Source organism: Arachis ipaensis, chromosome B7 (genome assembly GCF_059453495.1).
Source record: "Arachis ipaensis isolate K30076 ecotype BB chromosome B7, ASM5945349v1, whole genome shotgun sequence".
NCBI classification, from domain to species: Eukaryota; Viridiplantae; Streptophyta; class Magnoliopsida; order Fabales; family Fabaceae; genus Arachis; species Arachis ipaensis.
The window spans coordinates 31,739,222-31,749,714 of NC_142442.1; the positions used below are offsets into that span (position 1 = coordinate 31,739,222).

The 10,493-nt window shown below is 43.2% G+C and overlaps 2 protein-coding genes across 2 annotated transcripts; one reads left to right on the forward strand and one right to left on the reverse strand.

Moving 5' to 3' along the window:
• The first annotated feature begins 1,814 nt into the window (after positions 1-1,814).
• Positions 1,815-2,381, forward strand: LOC148550755 (uncharacterized). Its single transcript, XM_088494612.1, has one exon. It carries the CDS (start codon positions 1,815-1,817, stop codon positions 2,379-2,381), a length of 567 nt encoding a protein of 188 aa, XP_088350738.1.
• Positions 2,382-7,009: 4,628 nt separating this feature from the next.
• LOC107610094 (UNC93-like protein 1) lies at positions 7,010-10,493 on the reverse strand. Its single transcript, XM_088492593.1, has 5 exons — positions 9,726-10,493; positions 8,777-9,000; positions 8,110-8,645; positions 7,124-7,546; positions 7,010-7,059 (listed from the first exon to the last, which is right to left on the reverse strand). The coding sequence occupies exons 1-4, from the start codon at positions 10,129-10,131 to the stop codon at positions 7,345-7,347; spliced, it is 1,368 nt and encodes a 455-aa protein (XP_088348719.1). The 5' UTR covers positions 10,132-10,493; the 3' UTR covers positions 7,010-7,059; positions 7,124-7,344.

The following is a 10,493-nucleotide window of genomic DNA, read 5'->3' on the forward strand; positions in this document are numbered from 1 at the left end:
TTTCCATTCAAACACGCTTGTTCCTATCTAAGATATTCATTCGCGCTTAACTGTGATGAAGGTGATGATCTGTGATATTCATCACCTTCCTCAAACCACGAACGTGTGCCTGACAACCACCTCCGTTCTATATCCGATTGAATGAGTATCTCTTAGATTCCTTAATCAGAATCTCCGTGGTATAAGCTAGAACTGATGGCGGCATTCATGAGAATCCGAAAAGTCTAAACCTTGTCTGTGGTATTCCGAGTAGGATTCAAGGATTGAATGACTGTGACGAGCTTCAAACTCCTGAAGGCTGGGCGTTAGTGACAGACGCAAAAGGATAGCAAATCCTATTCCAACCGGATCGAGAACCAACCGGTGATTAGCCGTGCTGTGACAGAGCGCGTGAGCGTAGTTTTCACTGGAAGGATGGAAGGTAGCCATTGACAACGGTGATCCACCAACACACAGCTTGCCATAGGAGGACGTGCGTGCGTGAACAAGAAGACAGAGGAAAGCAGAGATTCAGAAGACGAAGCATCTCCAAAACTCCAACATATTCTCCATTACTGCATAACAAGTAACCTTTAATCCATGCTCTATTGTTTATTCGCAATTCAACTGATAAACATAATTGACTTCCTGACTAAGATTTACAAGATAACCATAGATTGCTTCAAACCAACAATCTCCGTGGGATTCGACCCTTACTCACGTGAGGTATTACTTGGACGACCCAGTGCACTTGCTGGTTAGTGGTACGCGTTGTGAAAAGTGTGATTCACAATTCGTGCACCAACGGGGCCTCCAACCAAACGTCCGGGGGAGCAGGGGTCATCTTAGAAAGCCCGGCAGGAGTCATCTACGAGTAATCGACCAAGTTCGATTTCTCTGTGTCGAACAATCAAGCGGAATATGAAGCTCTCTTAAGCGGGCTAATACTAGCACGTGAAGTCGAGGCAACGAAGGTCGAAGTATGCAGCGACTCACAGGTCGTCACCTCCCAAGTAAACGGAAGCTACCAAGCCCGGGACCCCCTCCTGCAAAAATACCTGGAAAAGGTTAAAGAAATGACAAGTCAGTTCCAAGAGGTCACGATCCAACACGTCCCAAGAGAAAGGAACACACGGGCGGACCTCTTGTCCAAACTAGCGAGCACGAAGCTGGGAGCGGGTAACCGGTCTCTCATCCAGGGCATGGTGAAGGAGCCAACAGTCGCTCTCCATCTGACGGAGTCAAGCCCCTCGTGGTTGGACCCATCATAAACTTCCTGGAACTCGGCAAGTTACCTGACGATGAGAAAGCAGCCAAAACTTTAAGAAGAGAGGCGGCCAGATATGCGATCATACAAGGACAACTGTTCAAAAAGGGACTCAGCCAGCCCCTATTGAAATGTTTACACCCCGACCAAACGGACTATGTACTTAGAGAAGTCCACGAGGGGTGTTGCGGGCACCACATCGGGGGCAAAGCCCTAGCGAGGAAGCTCATCCGAGCCGGGTACTATTGGCCGACAATGATGAAAGACTCAAAGGAATTTGTCAAAAGGTGCATAAAGTGTCAACAAAACGCCAACTTCCACAAGGCACCGGCCTCCGAGCTGATTTCACTAATGACCACTCGACCTTTCGGACAATGGGGAGTAGACCTCCTGGGACCTTTCCCAGTCGGCCCAGGACAAGTCAAATACCTCATTGTCGCCATTGATTACTACACCAAATGGGTAGAGGCTGAACCACTGGCCACAATATCGTCCTCCAACTGTCGGAAGTTCATGTGGAGGCAGGTGATAACCCGTTTCGGTATCCCAGAGGTCGTCATCTCGGATAATGGGACACAATTCGCGGACAAATGGGCAAGTAGAAGCCGCAAACAAAGTCATCCTACTTGGCTTAAAGAAGCGCCTAGACAACAAGAAAGGAGCATGGGCTGACGAGCTCGCTTCTGTCCTGTGGTCCTACCGAACAACCGAGCAAAGCGCCACGGGGGAAACCCCTTTCCGCCTAACATACGGGGTTGACGCGGTGATACCCGTCGAAATCGGCGAGCCAAGCCCCCGGCTACTACTCGCAGGTGTGAACGAAGCGGTGGAAAAGGACCTGGTGGAGGAGACAAGGGAGATGGCTCACTTATCAGAAACGGCGTTAAAACAAAGAATAGCCCTGCGTTACAACACTAAAGTCCTCAGAAGAGATTTCGAGGAAAGAGACCTCGTCCTACGACGCAACGACGTCGGCGTGCCGACCCCGGGAGAAGGGAAGCTGGCAGCAAATTGGGAAGGTCCCTACAGGATTAAAGAGGTGCTCGGAAAAGGTGCCTACAAGCTCGAAAGACTCGACGGCAAGGAAATACCTAGAACATCGAATGCGGGTAACCTAAGAAGGTTCTACTCATGACCAGACGACTCACCGACCTGAGAACCTAAACAGATAGTAAATACTTGCTCTGTTCGCATGATAATTTACCTTTTTATTTTATCAAATACTCGCCGTATTGATTAATTTGCCTAGCTAACGATTAACTCTTACTTGTCAAAAATTTTCGTACTTGTCTACCACTTCCCTACGTGTGCCGCGCACGAGCGCACCTTAAAACGGCAGACCGGGACTGATCACCCCGGGGGCCATCTTCCTTACGGCCAAAGCCAATGACGGCGACAACACGACCACGGCGGTCCAAGCCATAACAAACATAAAACGGGAAAACGGGCGTGAGCCCACCCCTGAGAGAAATAACGGCAACAAATATAGTAAACGGCAACCCGGCCAAACGACTGAATAAGCATAATTTATAAAGTGTCAAAACAAAAAATGAGCAATAAGTTGTTCAGTAAATGCGTGACAAAATATCCCAAGTTACAAGATCTCACTTCCTCGGCATGTCAACAATCTTTCCGTCCTGGATAGTCTTGAAAATGCCAATTACCGACGTGTCAAAATCAGGAGCTGCGATCTTTAGCTGAGCCTTCAGGGCATCTTCGGTCATGGAGATCGCGTTCTTCCCTTGCTCCTTGGTCACTTTGAGCTTCTTCTTAAGCTCTGCGGCTTCAGCTTTAGCGGTTTTTGCCTCTGAGACGGCTTGTTCCCGCTCTTTCTCCAAGGCGGCAACCCGACCCTGAGCGGCATTCAGCTGACCCTCCAAGGTCATCTCACGCTCGACCAGCCGGGCCACGGTCTCATCGGACGCCTTCAACTTCTCCGCAACGGACGACGCTTTCTCCTCAGAAGCACTGAGCTTTCCCCCCATCTCGGACAGCTGGCCCTGGAGCAGTTCAACTTGGACCTTGAAGTTATTGTTCGCTTTGACAGAGGACTCGAGCTTCCTCCGGAGCGCCTCCATTCCCGACAACTCGAATTCAGCCTTTCGAGCTATCACGGCTCCACGAAGCAAGGTTCGGTACATCCACCTCGCCTGCCCAGACAGCTCAGTCCCATGAAAATGCTCCTCCGTCCCGGGTATCAGCTGCGAGTCAATAAATTTAGTAGCATCAAAGTTCCTTTCCATTATAGTGAGGGCCCCTTCCGGGCTGGAAGACATCCTCCGCCTCTTGGGAGTATGGATGAGCTCCACGTCACTGTCCGGCAAGGGGGTAAAGGACGCATGCCCTTCAACGGGCACCTCCTCACGAATAGGAGAAGCCTGGGCCCCTGCAGTCTGTTTCTCCGACACGCCGGTATCCTGGGGAGAAGGCACAACCTGATTCTCCTTCTCCCCAGAAGGACCCTCCGACCTCCCGGCATCCTTTTCTTCGGCATTCTCGTCATCACTCGCTTCAAAAAAGGTCTTCATCAAATTCTCAAGTCCGGTCACGGTGGCAGACATTTCCACTGCAGCAAACAACAGACGCATTAGTCGTTAGATCGGGTAAAGAAAACAACAATAAACAAATGAAGGCAAGCAAACAAGACAACTCACGGATATAGCTCCTGGCGACCTCCCGTTCACCCATGAGGAGATGGGGGTTCACGGGGTTCTTTTCAAAAATAGCAGAAAGTACATCAGCTATTTGCTTATCTACGGGCGACAACCTTTTATACGTCACCTTAATGAAAGAGTTCGACCCCGCCCCAAAACTCCAATAAGTTGGGATAAGGCGCTCCCCCTCTAACGACAACCAAAAGGGGTGGCGACCTTTGACGGGGCGAACTTTGAAGTACTTATCTTTGAACCCATGGTAGGAGTCCTCGAAGAGGCCGAATATTCTCCTACCCTGGGCAGATCGGAAAGAAAGGAACCCTTTCCTCGCTTTCCCTTGTTTGGAAGGATTAGTAAGATTGAAGAAGAAGAGGAAGACGTCCACCGACACCGGTAGCTCGAGGTATTCGCAAACCAATTCGAAACAGTGGATTGAGGCCCAGCTATTTGGATGGAGCTGTGAAGGGGGAGACGGATATCCGGTTGAGGAGCGCCATTTGGAAATCAGAAAGCGGTATCCGAACGCCGACTTGTGTGAACATGGATTTGTAGAACCAAATCCAATCGGGGACACGAGGAGAGTGGAAATTGATCTCAAAAATACACTCGTTGGGGGCAGGAACAGCGGCCTCATAGTTGACCTCCTCGTCTGTTCCCCCACACAAGTAACCGGCTTGCCGGAACTCGGTCAACTCCGCCAGATCCATTTGGTTGGGCGAGTCCTTTATATCGGAAGTTACCCAGGCATACAGGTCGTAGGCCGCGCCAGATGCAGAAGCCCGGGAGACAATGCGAGACATACCTACAGCGGGGTACCACTCCGTCAGTCTATGAGGTCGGGAGCCCATAAAAACCCAGAAACTACACCTTTTCAAACTCAAATCATGGCCAAATACGGTTAAAAGCTACGCCTATCACGCAAATCACCTAAAAACCTACCCAGGAATGGTACCCCTCCCTTAATTCATCTACCCCAGCATTGGAAAGTCATTCGACAAAAGTAAACCAAGCATGCAACAATCACAAACAGCAACTACGCAGCAGTAAAACATAGTGTAAACACAAGAGAATGGGAACCAAGAATTACCTGAATTGGTTGCAGGAATTTGAGAACAAAAAAGAGGCACGAGGGGGCTCGAACAAGAAATTTTGGATATCAGAGAGAGAGGAAGGTGAAAATAGCAGGAGTAGGAGGAAAAGAGAAAGAAACTGTTTAAAAACCACCACAAGGAGCGCGAAAAGAGGCAGGGGCAAAATGGTCTTTGTGCACGGGGTTTTTTAACTCATTATGAGCATTTAATGCTCAGCGCGAAGAACGAAGCGACAAACGGACGCCTCAGCAAACCAAAAGACACGCGCACAAGAGACGCGTCTCCCCCACGGTCAGCCGATTCGACGACAACACACGAAACGGGAACATCACGCACCACCAATAGCCCTCACGACCATCACTGGCGCGTCGGGGGCACTGTTACGGCCTGGCCCAAGATCCCCGCGGGTCGACCCGACCCGAGCTCCACCCGGTCCGGCCACGCATCCTGTAACCGACCCGGACACGCGTTCTGTACGGCTCGCACACAGCTATGGGACAGCATCCTTTAGGATATGGGCCTGTCCCCATGGGGGCCCACCACTGACATGTATATAAGGGGAAGACTAGCTCTTCCCCCGAGGTACGTCACATATCACACTACCTTTTCCGCCTGCACATTACTGACAAGAGCGTCGGAGTGTCTTTGCAGGTGACACCCCCCCTCTCCACGAGGAGCACGGGACATCGGGACCTCGAATCCTTCGATCGGCAGTCCACGACCTGACGAATCCCTACCAACATCCCGGATCGCAATCCGAACCGTCCGATAACCGACCTACCGAACAATAACCAATTTTAATTTTTCTTTGATAAGGAGACTAATGTGGTGAGAATTGAAAGAGGGTCACCATGGCTCTTCAAGAATTACATTCTCCACGTTCAAAGGTGGAAGGCTGCTGAAAATTTAAGGGAGGGAGTGATCACAACGTTTCCTATTTGGGTTCAATTTTGGGGCATGTCAGAACAGTTCAAAACCTTGGAGGTTGGATCTAAATTAGGAAGAAGCCTAGGTGAGGTTGAAGATATTGGTTTCTTCCAAGTTAGAGGGAAGGAAACCAAAATTATTAAGGCTAAAGTGATGATCAATGGCGAGAAAAAACGGAAGGATAATCTCAAGTTGGCAGGACCAGATCAGAAGACTATTGAAATTGGCCTTAAATATGAGCGTATTGGAAATTTTTGTACTTATTGTGCTTGTCTAGGACATGATTCAGAACACTCACGGAGGATGTAGCTGCAAAGAAAGTCAAAAAAGACCGCATTGGCGACTGGGTTAAAACCGATCAGGTAGGAAGAAGAATTGATTAATTGAAGGCAAGGGGAATAGCAAGCAAGACTGATCTTAGTAAAATTCTTCTTTAGTTTATTCGTTCACTTCTTTTTCACTTGTATGAAGAAATTCTTTGGGAAATCCCACTTCTTTTGCTGTAATGTCCTGCATTTTGGACAAATTATATTCTTTCCCTGATTGAATGTAATGTAATATATATCTTTGATAAAAAAGAACAAAAATATTATTTGCATATTATAAATCAATCATCAACTTATTTTTAGTGTGTATTTTGTGTTTTAAAATATATTTTATATAAATAATTAATTTGATATTTCTTTTTGTGTGCATGTAAATATGTTAAGAAAGTGATAATTAGCATTTTTCTGTTTTAAAATAATCGTTGATTTAACTTTTTTTGATAAATTAAAAATAAATATATTTATTTTTTTTTACCAAAGATAGAAGACTCAAACCCGCAACCTCTTAATTGAATATGGGGAGACTATGCCATTTGAGCTATTACTCATTAGCAATAAATATATTTATTTTACATCTAAACATATTAATTTTTTAATGTATAAACAAGTCAAAACGAAGTTATTTTGAAACTTTGAAAGTAATGAATTTGAGAAGTGGCCATTAGCACTAATATAACATACTTCTATAGAAGATAATAATAAAAAGAAAGCAAGTACAACGGAAAATTGACTCAATGTTCCTTCATGAAATAAGGAAAAGAAAAATGCAGTATAAAACAATAACAAATATTTTATTTATGCACCAAGAAAAAGTTCTCAAGCACCAAGTTTAAGGCTATATTTTGTTGTGCATGCTAAAGTGTGATGTCTAATAAATACAACTCAGATTATAGTTAGGTGTATATAAACCTATATCACTCTGTAAGAAACTGACTAGTTTCTTTTCTCACTAGTCTCTATCATTTACACAGATGAGTTCCACTTCCATATACACTGAGATAAACATTTTCACTTTCATAAAAGCAATCAACTAGAAAGATCAAATAGCCGTAAGAACAAGACAGATTCAACTAGATTCTTAGTCAGTGTGATCTCAATCTTTATGATTTTTGGGCATTGTTATTTTCATCCTTATTGTCATCTTTCACAGCTAAGATGACAACAGTTAGAAGTAATGGATAGCTTATTGTAGTGAGAACCCAGTTCGCAATCAATTGAGACATTGGAGACACCTTGTGTGTGTCAACTTGCCAAGCAACTGCAGCTCCTGCACTTTGTATTCCTTTGTAGAACCCTGTGTATCTGCATAATTTCGCTAATATCAAAATACTGCTGACAACTTAGTTGCTATAAAGATATTTAATTAGTCGTGATATTATTATGTTACTACTAGTGGCATGTCAAGGACTAATTTGTTAGTAAATTGTTTTTTCGGGGACCTGTACATTAATTTGTGTATTGATCTTCTAGATTCGGTTTGGTAATTATTTTTAGACAAAAAACAGAGATATTAAAGAAGAAAGATATAAGAACAATAAACAAAACTTCTCTATCTCGAGACAAAATTTGTCCATTTTCTATTAACTTGGAAATTAAATATAGTCAAAATAAGGACAATGTTTGTGTATTTTGAGTTTAACTATTAATTTGGCATTAAGTGATCTTTATTCTTTAGGGTATTATGAGAAAATATAGTAAGTCCTAGTGACTAAAATAATAAACATTTTAACCTTTTGCTAACCACAAATTACTTATACTCCCCTAATAATTAAACTACCTATTTCTATTGATGAATCAAATACTAATAGAGAAAGAATTCAGCAAATAACTAAATCAGAGAGTTTAGTCTTTTCTACAAAAATTACCTGCTAAGAATCTCAGAATCATCAGCAAGTGCTCCAATGACCCAATAAACCATACTTTGGAAGATGGCATCAAGCAAACCAAAACAAAAATACAATACAAAAGGACCAGCAAATCTTGACCCTGAGTCCTTAAAATCCAACTTTTCAGTCAATCCATTATTATTTGAAGAGTACTTGATCTGATTGATGAGTCCACCAATCCAAATAGCAGACCCAAGAAGAGCAACCAATGAAATTCCCACAATACCCCTCTTCCTTCTACTCTTGAAGCTGAAATCCATTATGTGTCCAATCCCAACTGACCCCAACATTTGTGCACCCCAATAGAACACATTGTTCAAACCCCTAGTCCTCAAATTGAACAATGCCCCATTGACATTGTTGAACTGGTAGGTGTAGAAGAAATTGCTTGACCATGCAGCAGGAACAATTAGAAGCATCTTCCAATTGAGGAACAACTTGAGAATCTCAAAGCATTCAGTGGACACATTTGAGTACATGATGCTGCTACACTTTGTCCCATCGTCGCGCACAACCTATATTGCATTGATATGGATACAAGTATTAGATTCAATACATAATTTGATAAATTTATCTTTACTTCAACTATTAAAACACTGAGTATGTGTTGGCAATTTTGAAGTATGGATGGATGAAAGCGTACAACCTTACTTGCAGGCAAAATAGCCAAAGACAAGAGTGTCCCCAATGACATGAAGCACATGAAGGCTATGTAGGTTCCATCATTGACAGAAGCAGCTTCACTGCGATGGTAGTTCAATATAAAAGGAATCAAGCCACCAATTACACCCCCCATGTTGAATATGCTCCAGAAAATTGATATGTAAGTCCCTTTTCTGTTTGATGGAGGGTAAGATGTCATTATAGCACCTGTTTCATCACACACCCACAATAACTATCATATACAATATGATATGATGTGATATACACAATTTGATGAACAAATAATCACAAATTTAAGTTGTCACTGAAGGCATCAATATTTGATGGATATACGCAAACAGTATGGCAACTGTATGGAAAATGAATTGTCACAAATTTTAAAAAGGGCAAGGCAACAATATTTGAAACTAACCAAACAAGAATTTAATTTTGATGATGGTACATCCAATTACCTAATGTCATGTTAGTCAAAATAACTACTTGGTGAATGATTATACAACAGAAATTCTATGACTATGTTAAACACGTTTACCACTCCGAGTGCATAAAAAATAAACTCGATTAAGTACAAATAGTAGGACAGTTTTACGGGAAATTTAGTCACAAATGTAAGAAGTTTAAGGCAACTTCATTCGTGCATATACACAAACAGTACAACAATTCTGTGCAAAAAAAAATAAAATACAAAAAAATTGCCACAAATTTAAGTTCAAGGTAGAAGAAATATGCAACGCTTGAACCAATTAACTTATTTTAAATAAAACGACGTCATATTTACCCTTTTATCTCCAATTAGTTGTCACCCAACATTAACTACTTTCTCCACTAAAACAAACAAATCAAAAATTCAAAATTGATAAAAAAAAAAAAACAAAAAAAAAAACAAAAAGATTGGGGACCAACTTGATTTAAGTTCGAAATTGGCGGTGTACCTTGTGCAGCCCAAAGAAGACCAGCACCAATACCAAGGAGTGCACCAGCAACAACCGCAAAAGCTTGGTGCTTGTGATGGTTATAGTAGAGGAACGAACCCGCGTAAACAACATAGGTGGAACAACCTGCGAAGAGCGTAAGGTGAGGTCCAAGGATGTTGTAGATGCCACCGCCGAGGACGCCGAAGACGGCGAAGGCGGTGTAGAGTGCCGTGAGGGAGTTGTTGGAGGCAGTGTGGTCAACTTGGCCTCCACCACCCATCCCTGATAGTGCATTGAACATTCCAGGGCAACAGAAGCATACTACCCCAATCATCATTATCTGACCCAATGCTGAGTTGTACCTTACCATTGATGACGCTTTTGATTTTCTGCTTGATTCTTCATCAACATTGTTGAGAACCATCTTGCAGTTGGGATGAGAGGCTGTGCAACAACAAGGTTTGTGGAATTGTTTTGAGAAATCGGACGGTGATGATGATTATGATGGTGATCGTGATTGGGGAATTTAAGATAAGGAAGAGTGCAAGTGTGAAGACTACTACGGGTGTAGATTCTTTGATGCTATTGTTTTTTAATTTTGGTAAAAGGTTTTGCAATTATGGGAACATTGTAAGAGAGGGAATTAATATTCTTAATAATTAATTAATATATAGCCTAGAAATAAGGAATTCATTACCAAGTTTTCAAGTGCGGACCACCCAGCTGGATGCTGTTGGATTTGTAAACCTTAGATGCTTTTTTTTAGTGAAGAAAGAAGAAAGAAGA

What these genes read in the sequence shown, in the direction of transcription:
- LOC148550755 (XM_088494612.1), top strand. Translation starts at nt 1,815, where the DNA reads ATGGGACACAATTCGCGGACAAATGGGCAAGTAGAAGCCGCAAACAAA.
- LOC107610094 (XM_088492593.1), bottom strand. Translation starts at nt 10,131, where the DNA reads ATGGTTCTCAACAATGTTGATGAAGAATCAAGCAGAAAATCAAAAGCG. An exon ending in CTATTTTGCCTGCAAGTAAG is followed by an intron (nt 8,646 to 8,776) that starts GTTGTACGCTTT and finishes AATGCAATATAG; the next exon opens with GTTGTGCGCGACGATGGGAC. An exon ending in GATTCTGAGATTCTTAGCAG is followed by an intron (nt 7,547 to 8,109) that starts GTAATTTTTGTA and finishes GAAATTATGCAG; the next exon opens with ATACACAGGGTTCTACAAAG.